At 36.8% G+C, this 16,752-nt stretch overlaps 1 protein-coding gene across 2 annotated transcripts in view; it reads left to right on the top strand.

Annotated features, from left to right (window-relative positions):
- Positions 1-16,752, top strand: part of LOC142337864 (transcription elongation factor SPT6-like) — a 61,918-nt gene that overhangs the window by 38,564 nt on the left and 6,602 nt on the right. For both annotated transcript variants that reach the window (XM_075387462.1, XM_075387463.1), the window contains 4 exons: positions 1,929-2,251; positions 2,505-2,952; positions 4,268-6,631; positions 11,420-11,731. In XM_075387462.1, coding sequence (XP_075243577.1) covers positions 1,929-2,251; positions 2,505-2,952; positions 4,268-6,631; positions 11,420-11,731 — 3,447 coding nt within the window. The remainder of the gene's footprint in view (positions 1-1,928; positions 2,252-2,504; positions 2,953-4,267; positions 6,632-11,419; positions 11,732-16,752) is intronic.

Here is a 16,752-nt window from a genome sequence, read left to right as displayed (position 1 = left end):
GACACTATTACAATTCAAAGAATTTGAATTGTATTGGGCGCTGTCTTTTTTTAAAGATCTGTTCACACATTTTCATAATTTTTGAAGTCAAATTGGAGTAGTGATTTTGGTCACACCGAAACAGGAAGTGGAGCGAAAAAGCGAGTGGTTTTGCGGCGTGAAATTTTTTACTCTAAATTTAAAGTAGAGTGAGAAAACAGTGTTTGAACAGAAATTTGCTTTCTCGCTATTGGTTTTTTGTTCACATGCGGCAATTTCACTTTGATTTTTTTTCTGTTTTTTCGGTTTTTTGGATCAGATTTTTTTCTAAATGGTTTTCCAATCCATTCTTTGTCCGTTTTAGTTCTAGTTTTTTTTTTAGTCAATGAAAATTCTTTGAATTGTACGTCAGGACTTGTCCTGCTATGTTTTTTTTTAAATCTTAGTGATTTTTGCCCGCTTTTGCTGTTTTTTGTCCGATTTTAAGTCCCACTAATGGCTCGTGTCAAAAGTTATAATTAAAGTTGTTTAATAGTTTCAACACATCTAACATTTTTAACGACTGGGTCGCTGATTTTCTGAGTTTTGCCCGTTTTTGAAGTTCGTTGTTGTGCTAACACTTAATTTCGTTAATGAATGTTTTCCTGGAACCTCTAATGATTTTTATTAAGGTCTTTTGAAGCTTGAAAGTTTTCTAGCGAATCCGACATGTTTTGCTCAAAAATTTTAGGAAGTTCAAAAATTAGGAGCTCAAAAATTAGAATGTTAAAGAGTATCTTGATATGTCTGAATGGCTTTCTATTGAGACTAATTTGCATCTTTCTAATCTTTGCAGCTCGTTGCTGATGATTTTTATTTGTTCTCAAACAAAATTTGTAGCAATTATATTAGTCCTGTGGTCTTTTAAATGCGATTTTTCGATTGACCAATTTTTAGTCTGACCCTTTTGATTTTTTCTTAGAAACAGGATGAACATGCTAAGACCGGAGGGCATTAAGTAGCTGATCAGCTCTCTTAGAGCATTTTCATGGTGTGGTTCTTAATCTTAATTAGAGATTCACACTCAGTCACCCCAAACTCACCCATCCCCCGACACTCCTCTCGTAAACCCACCTCCGCTAGTCAGTTTGGACCCCCGTCCAGCCAGCCCTCCGAACCCAACCTCCCCATTAGTGGATTATTGTATCAGAGTATAATACTGATTGGTATTGTTTTTTATGAGCCTGTTGCCGAGGCTGCATTCACCATATTAATCAAATCTAATGAAAGTACGGACCAAATTAGAACAGTTTAAAAAAATTGGCCGTCGCGTCGATTTTTTAAAAATTTTTCTCAACTGTTGGAATTCAACGTCGGTCATTGGGGTCAACTGGGGCTATTTTCTGGAAATCTGCGGGCTGTTATTTGTTTTGACATCTGTGGCTGATTTTAAAAACAATTTTTGACGCCGCGGAGCATTTTTTATCTTTTTATTTCCCTATTTCATTGCTTTTTTGTTGCTTTTGTGTGTAAAGTTATTTCTTGAACTAATTGGCGGCGAGTTGTAAGCCTCGTTCCTTGGTAGATTTTCTGATGATAAATTACGTAATTCATTATCTAAGTGAGTTAACTTAAAAAGATCACCGCAAAACAGTCCTAAATAACGAAAATCAAAATTGGATTTTTTGGCAAGAAATTTTGAAATGTTTGGCTTTTTAAATCGGTATTGTATGTTGCATCAGCGACTCCAACAACTCAATACTCTGTTGCTCTCTGTAATTTACATCACGTACATCTATTTCACTGCTAGTTCCGAAATCTGCAGGCTATGTTTTTCGAATTTTAGAAAAACAAAAAAGTTGCTGTTCATGTTCTAATTAAAATGGGTAATCTCATCATAAAGATTTTACATCTTTTAAAATCCAAGCATCTTTTATACTAGAACTATGCTGTTTATGTTTTTTTTATAGACGACGAGACGGGAGAAACGATGACCTCCAAAATGAAGAAAGCGAAAGCTGAGCGTGGCAAGCGTGTCACAACAAAGAAAATGGTCCAGTTTGACCCCAAACACCTGGAAAGAGGCCACTACCTGCCAGAGGACGAGAAGATTAAATCCTTGGACATACCGGAGAGGTTCCAGCTACGTAAGACGGTAGTGGAACCTTTCAAAAACGATGAGGAGGCGGAGGAGGAAGCCAAGTGGATTTACACACAGGCATTCATGAGTCAGGAGTTTATCAGTAACCAGATTATTAAGCGACCATCGTTTAACGGACCCACAATTGAACAGGTTTATAATTTACTAAATATCATCAAATTTTTGCTTGTGGATGAGATCTATGGTATTTTTGATTTTCGTTGGTTCCTTTTTCAATAAACGGCAAATCCGAGAAAGTTTTTATTCGTTCAGATTACGAAAATGATCGAAATAGTAAAACATGATCAGTAGACACCTAAGGGTTTGTACAGAATGTGATTTTATTAATAAATCTTGTATTGGGTATGAAAACCCCTCCTGTGATTTTGTGGTTTCATCTTTTCAGCTCGAATCTGAGGGTCAAGACAGAGCAAACCTGCACAGCGAATTCTTGCAACAAGTTCTCCAACCTAAAAACCCGGATTGCATCAGCAAAATCCGCGATGTGCTCAAACTCCTGCGTGATCAGATGCATGAAGTGCCATTTATTCACACGTACAGAAGGGAATTCTGTGAGCCAGATCTGGATGAAGTTTATGATCTGTGGACCATTTGGCAACATGATGAACGATGGTTGCAGCTCCAGACGAGGAAAGAGAAACTGACACTCTTGTTCACGAAGATGAGGAATTATCTGGGAAACTTAACGAGGAATTCGGAAGACTATTCTCGAATTGCGGAGATTCGACCGTTAGAGGAGTTTGATATTAACCAGTTGAAACACGCGGAAACTATGCAGCAACTTGAAGATGTTTATCAGCACTTTTTGCTGCATTACGGCCATTATATTCAACGTAAGATAATGCTACTTGTTTCGAATTTTCAATGCTACTCATTTTGAGGCATCGAAATTTTTTCCTCTAAAACCATGCTCAAAATCTTTAAACTTTATGCAGTATTACACTCGTACTTGCTATTTAAATTCTTTGTCTCAAACTGTTCTGATTGTACTTTTTCTACTTTTTGGTAAATGTATAATTAATAGCCGCCCTCATCTTCTCAGCCGGCTATTATAGCGCTCCTATTTTTTTTTACAATTCAAAGAATTTGAATTGTATTGGGGCGCTGTCTTTTCTTTTTTTTTTTAAGATCTGTTCACACATTTTCATGATTTTTGAGGTCAAATTGGAGTAGTGATTTTGGTCACGCCGAAACAGGAAATGGAGCAAAAAAGCGAGTGGTTTTGCGGCGTGAATTTTTTTCGCTCTAATTTTAAAGTAGTGAGAAAATGGTGTTTGAACAAAATTCGGTTTCTCGGTAGTGGTTTTTTGTTCACATGCGGCAATTTCACTCTGATTTTTACTGTTTTTTCGATTTTTTGGATCGGATTTTTTTCTAAATGGTTTTCCCAATCCATTCACAGCTCATTCTAGGCCTAGTTTTTTGTGTGAATTAAATTTTCATTTCTCGTTAGTGGTTTTTTTGTTCACATGCGGCATTCTGACATTGATTTTCTGTTTTTTTTTCTTATTTTTTATCAGAATTTTTTAAAAATGGTTTTCTCAATTCACTCTTAGTCCATTCTAGGTCTAGTTCTTCTGTTTAGTCAACGAAAATTCTTTGAATTGTACGTCAGGACTTTTCCTGCTATGTTTTTTTACTTCGTCGAATAGAAAAATGTTTCGCTTTACCTCATTTTGCCGCTTTTTCAACATTTTGCGTGATATCTTTTTGGCTTCTCTAGGCTAGTTTCTCTCTTCTCTCATTCTGCTAAAAGTGATTTTGAACAGCAGTTGCTCAGCAAAGCAATTCAAAATGAACAGAGTCAGTAAAAAATTTGAAGTCAGTAGTAGAAACGGGATAAACCCATAAAGCCCAATTTTAGATGCCCGCTATTTGAACGTCGTTCCTATAAGTCTTAGTCACCATCTCTAATGCTTATTGGTATTGATAGTAGCCCCTGTAGCCGCTCTCTAAGAAACAGAAGTACGTTATGTTCAACTACGAAATGCCATCAAAATAAATCGGACTTAAAAAATGTTTTTGTACAAAAATCTTTTTTTTTCAATATCTTCTATTCTTTCAATCCCAATCATGCTTATTGGAATCAACGGCGGCTATTTTCCGGCAATCTGCCGGGTATGTTTACTCAGTGTGGTGATGTTTTAGCCATGATTGAAGCTGAGAGAATGGAGAAAGCGAAGGAAAATGGCGACGATCCAGCAGAAAAACCACCAACGAAGAAAAAACCTCAAAAGAAACAAATGTACCAAATTTGTATCAAAAACAAAATTTTCAACTTTGCCAACCTTTTTGGTCTGTCACCCGAACAGTTCGGAGTGAACGTTATGGACCAGTACCAAAAGCACGAACCGACAACCAGTTCTCAATATCCATCAGACATCGCTTTGGAATTGATCTGCGATGCTTTTGACAGCAAAGAAGCGGTGATCAACGCCGCAGTTTACATGGTTGCACAGCAGCTGGCTCACGATCCTTCAGTCAGAAAATCTGTTAGGAAGAGTTACGAAGAGAAAGTCGGCATCAATTCAAAACCGACTAAGAAAGGTCAGCGAGATATTGATGAAAACCATCAGCTTTATAGCATGAAATACCTGAAAGGAAAAGAAGTTAGAACGCTTAAAGATGGAGATTACCTTAAACTACACGATGCTGAAAGTCAGGGTCTGATAACAATGACCTTCAAATTCAGAGATGATGTGAAAGGCAGTTCTACGCAGTATGGTTTGGAAGGCTATGTCGAGGATTTAGGTCAGCTGTATTGTCAGGATGCCTATTCAGAGGTTGTCAACAATTGGAACGATTTGAGAAAGCGTGCTGTTAAACGGGCTGTCGAGGAATTTCTGTTCCCAACTTTTGAAATTGAACTGCGCCTGAAGTTGCTGAAGGAAGCGCAGGATTATGTGATAAGGGAGGCTGTGATCTATCTTCACACACTGATCAGTTACGAGCCGTGGGATCCGAAAGTCAATAGAAAAACAAACATGCCAGATGATGACGATGATTATGAATCGGGTGCTCGCGTAGTTGCCATAGGGCACGGTGACGCTTTCAATGAAGTCAGTTTTGCGGCCTATTTGGACAAGAATGGCGTTTGTCGAGACTACGTGAGGATTCCCAACTTGGTGCGCTTCAGGGAGAGAGACGAGAGAGGCAATGGCTTGAACTCAGTTGCGATGTCAACATTGAGCGACTTCATTCAACGAGTTAGACCACACGTATGTGTTATTTGCACCTCGTCCTATGTTGCCAAAACTTTGGGTTTGAATGTGGAAAAAATGTTGATAAGTTTGGAAGATGAAATGAGTTTCCCAGTTGTGGCAATGGAATTGATCAACGATGATGTAGCTACAGTATTTGAGAAGTCAAACAAAGGGACTAAAGAATTTCCCGATTATCCAAACTTGTTACGTCGTGCCATTTCGGCCGGTCGACGATTACAAGATCCTCTGGCCGAGTTTTGTCAGATGGCTGATGACAGGACGGATCTTCTGAGTTTCAAGTTCCATCGTCTGCAAGACCTGGTGCCTCAGGATGACTTAGTAGATGCTCTTACGATCGAGTTAGTATCAATGGTCAACAAAATCGGCGTGGATGTAAATCGTGCTTTAGAGTTTCCTCACTATGCGCCAATGTTGCAGTTTGTTTGTGGATTGGGACCGAGGAAGGCGTCTGCATTGTTGCAAGTTTTGTCAAGGAAAAATCAAAAACTAGCTAATCGAACGCACCTTGTAACTCAAGTTCAAATGGGTCCCAAGTTGTTTGTAAATTGTGCCGGGTTCATAAAGATTGACGTGAAGTCATTTGATCCAGATAGTACTGATGAAGTGACATGGTTGGACCCCTTGGACTCGACCAGAATCCACCCTGAGACTTATGAATGGGCGCGAAAAATGGCTGTAGATGCGCTGGAGTACGACGACGTTGATGCTGACGAAATTGGCCAACAGAGGACCGCGAGAGCTGTTGAGGAAATCATGGAAGCTTCTGATAAATTGAAAGATTTGGATCTCGATGCGTTTGCTGATGAGTTAGACCGCCAAGGCTACGGAAAGAAAAATACTACACTATATGACATCAGCTTGGAACTTTCGAACCCATTTAAAGATCGAATCCGATTCACACCAGAATCTGATAGCAACATTCAGATGTATCTTCGGTTCGAAATGTTGACGAAAGATAACCCGGATTCCCTTTTCATTGGGAAATTGCTCGTGGTTACTGTTATTGGGTTTAAAGAGTATATTCCGCCAGCAACCGAGAATGAAGAAGAAAAAGAACACAGGAGTTCGTATTTTGAGAAAACGGAAGAAGGAACTTGGCGATGTCCTTACTGTAAAATGGAAGACTTTTATTCGATTGATGATTTATGGAATCACTTTGATATGAGAGCGTGTACTGGTAGGCTGACTGGCATTCGAGTAAAGCTAGAAAACGGAATGAACGGGTTTATTCCTATCAAATATATGTCTGACAACCCTGTGGAGGATCCCCGAGAAAAAGTAGCCATTGGTGAGTTGCTATGTTTCCGTCCTATACACTATTTGTATAAGGCTCCTACCATTACAGTTCCTCCCACCAAGCTAAGTGAAACTTAGTGAAGCTTATGCTAATGTCGTGGTCTCGAGCACGAGAAACAAGAGTTTTATTAATTTATAGTTCAATTTAAAATGGCCTAAAAGTACAAAACTTAACAGGTATTTATAGTCGCTATCAGTATAAAAATTTACAAAACCGTCTAGATATAGAGAAACTGATAATGGATAATTTACAGATTAAGTATGAAAAAGTTTTCCCCTTGCCGTATATAGCAAGTATTAGTGGTTTTTTGCACTAAACTTAATGTTCTCCTAACCTGAGAGCATGTCATTGGTATCTACAGGGAGGATAATCGAGTTGATTTGTGGTCATCACCGATGATGAGAAGGTCGGTTTAATTGCTCAAATTTAAGTTTTATATACACTGATGAACTTGGTTTTAACAAATTGGAAGCAACGATCCGGTTTACTTTAGTAGCCATTATTCAATAAAATTACTTCACCAACATTAGGTAAGAAAGTTTTGTTTATATCAAAGTTTGAACTGAAACTCTGAACATCGCGATATATCACATCCTCCCTCCTTTTTTAAGCAAGTTTGTAGGGATAGCTTCTTCGAATCTTTCTGGTTGTAATATCCTTCACTTAATAAAGTTTCTTCGGTGGAGTTGGGTGTTGCCACGTCTTTATTGTGCCTCTTGTCCCTACTCAGGTTGTGAATCAGTAGGTTGCTGAGCGGTAGATTCAATCCTAATGTCATCAGTTTCCTGCCGTACATTTTGGTTGTCGCTAACATGCAGTGTCTTTCAATTATCTGACTGGATAAACGAAGTGTTTATTCCATTGCGTATAATGAAGGTAGCTGGAACTGTTGGTGATCCGTTGAATTGAAGAGGAGTGGTTTTAACAGATCATAGTCAGTGACTACCGGAAGTCTCATTTTCCACCCTAGCAGTAGTTCCACAGGAGTTTTGCTAAGCGCCAACTAACACATTCAGATTTGGACTCCAGGCTTGGATAGCCCATTTACCTGTTTGGACCCCTCGCTCCATCTCTTTGATCCCCAGTTATTCACACCACTGTTTTCTGTCACCGCTTACAAATTCGGACCATTTTCTGATACTGATGTTTTTGGTATCCCAATCTTGCAGCAAAGATTTGACTCTTTTTGACTGTTTGTGAAGTTTTTTCCCGCAGGGAAGGCTTCTATCAAGCCTGATCTCGCATCTACTTTCACTAAGATATTATATTTGTCTTTAACGTAACATCAGTACATTTGGAGTCTTTCCCAAATTTCTGCTTCTGGCCAAAATAATGTTTTCCCCAAGCAAGGCATATTTTCTTAGCATTCCCTACTTTTACTAACATATCGAAAAACATCTTGACTGATTCCGGGCCACCAAGCTATCATACGGACTGTTGTTTTCAATTGCATTCTCACCTGGGTGTGTCTCATGAGCTTTGGCCATCACCACATGTCTTAATTTTGGCGGAATGAAGGCACAACTCCAAAGACGATTCGGTTGTGGATAGTTAAGGCGTCTTTGTTGTTCGAAATCTCTTTATGCTTCTGAGCACTTCCCAGTTTCCGATTTTTATTCTTTTGATGACATCTTGGAAGAGTCGATTCGATCCCAGTTCAATTCTGTCTGACGGCATCATCAGGTCGGATTGAACAAAATAGATATTCTCGAGGGCAAAGCAGACTCGATCATTGTCATCGTCGTCATCAATATCTGGTGTGCTCAATCTGTGTGGGGGGTGTGCTCTCCGGGTGCTAATTTCAATTGAAGTCGAATATCATCAGAGCTATTGCTCATCTCTTTTCGAGTTTCGTTCAAAGATAGCATTTTTGTAGCAAAGTTTGGTATCCTTCGTCCATAAGAATTCTCTAAGCCGACAAAGACTCTAGTTGTTTCAGATTTGATGGTTTTGCATTTCTGTATTTCTCCATTTGTTTGGGAATGGGTGCTATTCCGTCTGTTGAAACTGAGTATACAAGAAAACTCACAGTTGAGATTAGTTAGGAATTAGATTTCTGTTCATTGATGGTGAAATTCTTCTTGTGTAGTCCATTTTGACCGCAAGCATTCATTTGTCGCAGTTCTCTTTCATTGTTCTGTATACCAGTGAATCATCCTGACAGCTGACCAAACCCTTGATTGGTTTGAGAGTTGACTTGATGCAAATGTGGAAGATTTGTAAAGAATTCAAGACCTAAGGAAGCCTGCACACCTTGAACAATTCCTGCGATGGCATCCTCGACCATTTATGGAATATGCTCTCCATGTCTGGGATTGGATAATCTTCGTCCAAAACTTTTCCGGTAATTTGAACTTTCAGGTCCACGCATAGTCTTAGAGCTCCATTTTTTTTCGCTGCCGAACTACTTGGTATGCTTTTGTGATCCCATCAGGTTGCACTAGCTCCAACTTGACCTGTTCTACCATTGTCTCAAATTTTTGTTTCACTCTGTAGAGGTAGAGGTATGTTTTTAGCGGTGCAAAACACCGGCTGTGATCCCGGGATGAGTTTGACATGTGCTTTGTATCCTTTAACTGCAGGTAGTTTTTCATCACTCACTGTGTTGATGCCTTCTTTGGGTCCTATATCTCCCCCAACTAGTCCAAATTCTCTGTCGAATTGCACAGCTGCAAGTTGTTGTTGCCTATACTTACTTCTGTTCCACTCAACATGTTAGTGATCACAGTAGCGTCAGTTTATGACGATCATATCGTCTGATTTTCCCATTTATTGAGATTTACCAAGCTCGGTCGAAATGCAGGATGATATCACAATACTGTCAGCATCGGTATCAACTTGCGTTTTTATTTTAGTCTTTTACTGTAATGTACTCCCATGTCGCAGACATGTTAAACACGTTTTCCCGTGTAGAGTACTTTTCCATATCCATTTTGGAAGATATTTCACCATACAACTTACCCTCTTCTGCGCAGAAGTTGTTGAGCTGGTCGGGCGTACCTGACCCAGGCTGGGTTTTACTTCTTCACATTTTTGCAAAGTGTCCCACCTCTTCACAGGTGTTAGGTGTTACAATTCTTGATCAAAGCCTGACTTGGCTTACTACTGTGTGGCTTACCGACACATTCATTACACAAGTGACCATTGCCTGTTCTACCAATGAATTTTCTGATGGTCTTTTTGAAGTTTTAGCCCACATTTTTCACTGTAAGCTTTTTATTACCTGTTGAAGAACTCGCAGAAACATTGCTTGACTTCTGAACTGTAGGCGTTCTCTTGTTTCAGAAAGAGTTATTGTTGGTTGAGTTTGATTCGTCTAATAATAATTTTGCCTCAGGGTCTCACACCTGAGATAATTTTCATTTTTACCAACTCCGTCTCGGTTTCGGTCACTTTGTAGTGTATGGAAAACACAATAGCGTGTTTCTTAGCTTTGGCGCGCTAGAAAATCATCGTCGGATTCTCCAAAGCCTCGGACAACGGAAAGGAGTTTAGTCCTCTCTGTCGGTATCAATCTTTCTTTAGGAGAAACCTAATTTTGAATCGCCGATCTGATTTCTTTATACGGAGTGTCTATTAATTTCATGAGACTCATTGGGCTCCTAAGTTTAATACTTGCATCTTGCCCGCACGTACTAAGAAAGAGATTGATTATTTGTAAATCAACTATAGGACCATCCTTGTTGATCTTGTCCTCTTTCTTCTCTGCGCGACATAATCCCCTAGCTGATTCTGCATTCTGTAAATCCAGAATTTGTTGGTCAGTCGTTGGTCTGAACACCATTGATGTGGTCTCGAGAACGAGAAAAAAGAGTTTTATTAATTTATAATTCAATTTAAAGTGGCCTGAAAGTACAAAAATTCACAGGTATTTATAGTCGCTATCAGTATAATAGTTAACAAAACCGTCTAGATATAGAGAAACTGATAATGGATAATTTACAGATTAAGTATGAAAAAGTTTTCCCTTGCCGTATATAGCAAGTATTAGTGTAGTTTTTTGCACTTAACACAATGTTCTCCTAACCTGAGAGCATGTCATTGGTATCTACAGGGAGGATAATCGAGTTGATTTTGGTCATCACCGATGGTGAGAAGGTCGGTTTAATTGCTCAAATTTAATGTTTATATACACTGATGAACTTTTGATATGAACAAATTTGAAGCAACGATTAGGTTGACTTGAGTTGCCATTATTCATTAAAATTACTTCCCCAACATCAGGTAAGAAAGTTTTGTTTATATCGAAGTTTAAACTTAAACTCTAAGGTCGTATCTTCGCGATATATCCAGCTAAGAGGTGCAGCCGACCTCTTTACTCTATTACACGTTAAATGAGCTCCAAATTACTGGAAGTCTCTATTGATCCTAATGAAACGTGATCCTACTAAAACTTGTTGGTCCTAATATGTAAAAGTTATGTTAATTTTGCGTCGTCTCATTCTTTCCTTTCTACCGAAGCGATGGGTACTTTAAGATGGGTACTTTATGAAAAAGTGCAAGTTTAACGCGTGTTTAAAAAGATATTGAATGTGACACCTCTTGGAAATGGTGGTTTTTGGCGGTTTTTGCTCGTAACTAAAATTCGTTACATTTAATACAGTTTTCTTTCGAATTTTTGCTAAGCGCTCCAAATGTTAGGCAGAAATCAGAACAAAGAGTTAAAGAAGCTATATGGAGCCAGCTAAATGGTGATAAGTAATTTTTATGAAATTTTACGGCTGCAATTAATTTCTAAATTTTATTATCAAATCAAATGTTGCAATCTATTTGTTCCAGGTCAAACGATATACGCCAGAATTCGGGATCTGGAAGTGAGCACATTTAAATGTTTTCTCACTTGCAGAACCAGCGACTTGGTTGATCAGCATCACGAGTATGCACCAACGAAAGACCCATTCTACGACCAGACTGAAGAGAACTACGATAAGGATGTTGCCAAAGCAGAGTCGGAGAAAGAGAAGAAGAAAAAGCAGTACATGAAGAGGGTCATTGTCCACCCCAACTTTGAGAATGTAACTTATGAGCAGTGCATTAAACGGCTTCAGTTCCAAGAGCAAGGCGACTGTTTGTTCAGGCCTTCGAGCAAAGGTAAATTTTGTTAAAGCTCTTACCTTGCATCCATTATTTACTGAAAACAAGACTCTTCCTCGATTCGCATCGGCTAATTCATGTATGGCTTCTGTCACTTTTTAATAGCCGCCCTCATCTTCTCAGCCGGCTATTATTGCGGACGTGTTTTTTTTTACAATTCAAAGAATTTGAATTGTATTGGGGCGCTGTCTTTTTTTACGACTCGAAGAGGAGTATTGGTTTTCTCTCGGTTTTTTTTACGACTCGAAGAGGAGTATTGGTTTTCTTAAGGTTTTTTTTTTTTACCGGAAGTACTATTCGTTCAGACGCTGTTTTGACCTAAAAGCGAAAGTGAGAAAAATTGCCGTGTGAACTAATTTTTTCTGAGCGATAGAAGTTTTTTGATCATGCGCTGCGTTTAGTGAATGACTTTTTGACTTTGAAAAGTAGTTTTTGACTGAATGGCACATATAGATAACCGTTTTTAGCCGTTTTTTCGTCTAAGTGGCCCGTTTTTTTTGCTTGTAATTTGGTTTTTTGTAGAAATGATTTTTATTCGATGCTATATTGAAATGTAAACCTTAGAAATTAATAGCACAGTGCTTTGCAGAGCCTGAAAACGCGTTTCAAGTTCAAAATTGACATAAATTTTTTGATTTTTTAATTAATTTTTGGCTTTTTTCCTATTATTTTCTTCATTTTTGGATCTTTTAGCCGTCTTTTTGTCAAAAATCATTCAATATGGCAACTTCCCGTTGACAATTCATATGCTCGATGCCTCTTTTTACCTCGATGTAATTTTGTTTTATCAAATTGTACATATGCTAATCCGATTTTGGTATAGTTTTTTTCCTATTTTTCTCAGTTTTTTGTCTGTATTTTGGTTTTAATTACCAGAAATATTCTTTTTGTGCAACATGAGGGGCTTTAATTTTGTTTCAATAAAAATGTCAATTATTTTTTAGCGTTCAGGCCTTCGAGCAAAGGTAAATTTTGTTAAAGCTCTTACCTTGCATCCATTATTTACTGAAAACAAGACTCTTCCTCGATTCGCATCGGCTAATTCATGTATGGCTTCTGTCACTTTTTAATAGCCGCCCTCATCTTCTCAGCCGGCTATTATTGCGGACGTGTTTTTTTTTACAATTCAAAGAATTTGAATTGTATTGGGGCGCTGTCTTTTTTTACGACTCGAAGAGGAGTATTGGTTTTCTCTCGGTTTTTTTACGACTCGAAGAGGAGTATTGGTTTTCTTAAGGTTTTTTTTTTTTTACCGGAAGTCCTATTCGTTCAGACGCTGTTTTGACCTAAAAGCGAAAGTGAGAAAAATTGCCGTGTGAACTAATTTTTTCTGAGCGATAGAAGTTTTTTGATCATGCGCTGCGTTTAGTGAATGACTTTTTGACTTTGAAAAGTAGTTTTTGACTGAATGGCACATATAGATAACCGTTTTTAGCCGTTTTTTCGTCTAAGTGGCCCGTTTTTTTTGCTTGTAATTTGGTTTTTTGTAGAAATGATTTTTATTCGATGCTATATTGAAATGTAAACCTTAGAAATTAATAGCACAGTGCTTTGCAGAGCCTGAAAACGCGTTTCAAGTTCAAAATTGACATAAATTTTTTGATTTTTTAATTAATTTTTGGCTTTTTTCCTATTATTTTCTTCATTTTTGGATCTTTTAGCCGTCTTTTTGTCAAAAATCATTCAATATGGCAACTTCCCGTTGACAATTCATATGCTCGATGCCTCTTTTTACCTCGATGTAATTTTGTTTTATCAAATTGTACATATGCTAATCCGATTTTGGTATAGTTTTTTTCCTATTTTTCTCAGTTTTTTGTCTGTATTTTGGTTTTAATTACCAGAAATATTCTTTTTGTGCAACATGAGGGGCTTTAATTTTGTTTCAATAAAAATGTCAATTATTTTTTAGCGTTAAATTTTCGAAAAACAGTTAAATTTTTTTATAAATGCAGTGCTAAAAATTTTTGACTTTTTTTTGCAAAATGTTTCAATATTTCGTATGTTTGATTTCTGCTTTTTCTTTTTTTTCGGTCTGTTCAGGAGGATAGATTTTTGTCTCGGATGTATCGTTGTATTTTTTTTTGTCTCGAATGCTGAAAAATGAATTGGTGTTAGTTTTTCTTATTTTTTTAAATTTGATTTTTAAACTTTCAAAACTTTTAAACTTTGATTTGAACTTTCAAAAATCAAGAATTAGTCTTTGTTACGGTGTTCCTTACATTGTGTCCATATTGTTCACATTCTAGCTTGTATCTTTCTAGCTCTGTCCTGGCACCTACATTTATACCGTTTTTATTGATTTTCTCAGTTATTAACAAATTTAATGATTTCGGCTTTTTCTTAGGTTTTTGTCATTTCTTTGGGTTGCAATTGGTTTCATTCAACATAAGGCAGTACTAAGAGTTTACTAGAAAGCCTTTTCCAGAATTGCTACTTATTACTTTTTATTGTATTTTTTTCCGACCTTGGTATTGTTCTTAAACATTTTTTTGCCTTTAAATATTACTCGGTTGCTTTTCTATGATCATTTTAATTTTTGAATTAATTTGAAATCATGTTGTCTAGCATATATACAAGAAGAAAAAGGTATATGTTATTTTTGTCTTATTTGCAGTGATGAGAAATCTGACTGTAGTAGTTTTCTGATTCTTAACTTTGAGCATTATTTTTTGAAAAATTTAATTTGGTTTCTAAGTTATTATCTGCCGTTTGCTTTAGCGATCTTTTTGAGATTAGAATCATGAATTATTTGAGGGCAGTTGATAGTTGTCAGCTTTTCGAGACTATCAGTGTTTTGACTATCCTAATTATTTTGCACTTATCCTTACCAAACGTTTTCAATAATAAAAATTTTTGCGGCATTTTGTTTCTCTTGGTGACAGTGGTTTAAATTTCACCAATTTTTAGATCAGACCGGGGGGGATGAGTTTATGGTTTATTAAAAAAGGTAATGGTTTCAGCTGCAATTAGGGTTTTTGTCAAGTTCATACGCTTCGAGTCGCTTCCGGAATTCTTCCGGCTATGTTTTTTTTTACAGGAAGTAGATTTGTTCACGCGGCATTTTGACCTAAAAGCGAAAGTGAGAAAAGCTGTCTTGGTGAACAGATTTTCGCTAAGCGAGAGAAGTTTTTTGATCATGCGCTGCGTTTAGTGAATGACTTTTTGACTTTGAAAAGTAGTTTTTGACTGAATTGCACATATAGATGACCGTTTTTAGCCGTTTTTTCGTCTAAGTGGCCCAATTTTTTTGCTTTTAATTTGGTTTCCTGTAGAAATAAAATTTATTCGATACTATATTGAAATGTCAACCTCGGAAATTGATACCACAGTGTTTTGTAGAGCCTGAAAATGCGTTTCAAGTTGAAAATTGGCACATAATTCTTGATTTTTTAGTTAATTTTTTACCTTTTTTAATATTAATTTCTTCATTTTTGGATCTTTTAACCGCCTTTTTCTCAAAAATCAGTTAATAGGCAACTTCTCTTTGATATTTCCTATACTCAACGCCTTTTGCTACCTCGATGTAATTTTGTTTCATAAAATTGTACATATGCTAATCCGATTCTGGTAGTTTTTGTTTCCTATTTTTCTGTTTTTGTCTGTTATTTGGTTTTAATTGCTAGAAATAGTTTTTTTGTGCAACATGAGGGAGTTTAATTTTGTTTCAATAAAAATTCAATCATTTTTGTCCTTAAGTTTTGAAAAAACAGTTAAAACTTTTTCATAAATGCAGTCTTAACCTAAAAGTTCTTTGAACATTTTTTTTTGCAAAATGTTTCAATGTTTCGTATTTATGAATTCTGCTTTTTCCTATTTTTTGTTCTCTTCGGGAGGATAGATCTTTGTATCGGATGACTAGTTATCTTTTCTATGTCTTGAATGCTGAACAATGAAAGGTATTAATTTTTCTTGAATTTTTTAAATTGATTTTCAACTTTCAAAAATCAAGAATGTCTTTTTGTTACGGTGTTCCTTACATTGTTCCCATACTTACATTCTAGTTTGTATCATTCTAGTTTTGTCCTGGTACCTACATTTATTTTCGGTATATTGATTTTTCAGTTGTAAAAAATGAATGATTTGAGCTTTTTCTTAGATTTTCGTCATTTCTTTGGTTTGCAATTGATTTCATTCAACATAAGGCAGTACTGAGAGTTTGATAGCAAGCTTTTTCCGAAATTTCTACTTATGACTAATTACTACAGCTTTCTTCCGGTCTTGGTATTAATTAAAACGATTTTTTGCCTTGGAATATTCTGCTGCTTATGTCTTTTCTATGATCAATTTTATTTTTGATTTAGTATGAAATCATGTTGTCTAACTTATGTACAAGAAGGAACAGGTGTGTGTTGTTTTGTGTCTTCAACGCAGTGATTAAAAGTGTAATTACAGGTGTTTTCTTATTCTTAAATTTCAGCTTTCTTTTTTGAAAAGATTCAACTTTATTTCTAAGATTATTATCTGCCGTTTGCTTTCGCGATCTTTTTCAGATTAGACTCATGAATGATTTGAGGGCTCTTGATAACCTTGTCAGCTTTTTCAGACTATCAGGTTTTTGGCCACTTTAAATATTTTGGATTTTTTAACGTTACTGAATGTTTTCATAATATAAAATTTTGCTGCATTTTGTTTCTCTTGTTGACAGTTGTTTAAGTTTCACCAATTTTTAGAGCATACCTGGGGTGGTAGTGAGTTAATGATTTAATACAAAAAGTAGTGGCTTCCGTTGCAATTACGGTTTTGTTAGTGAAGTTCTGACGCTTCGAGTCGCTTCCGGAATTCTTCCGGCTATGTTTTTTTTTAAGATCTGTTCACACATTTTCATGATTTTTGAAGTCAAATTGGAGTAGTGATTTTGGTCACGCCGAAACAGGAAATGGAGCGAAAAAGCGAGAGGTTTTGCGGCGTGAATTTTTTTCGCTCTAATTTTAAAGTAGAGTGAGAAAACGGTGTTTGAACAAAAATTCGGTTTCTCGGTAGTGGTTTTTTGTTCACATGCGGCAATTTCACTCTGA

Source organism: Convolutriloba macropyga, chromosome 4 (genome assembly GCF_964194025.1).
Source record: "Convolutriloba macropyga chromosome 4, txConMacr16.3, whole genome shotgun sequence".
Lineage (NCBI taxonomy): Eukaryota > Metazoa > Xenacoelomorpha > Acoela > Convolutidae > Convolutriloba > Convolutriloba macropyga.
The sequence above is the reverse complement of the archived record's forward strand: the minus strand, read 5'-3'. Positions and strand labels throughout refer to the sequence as shown.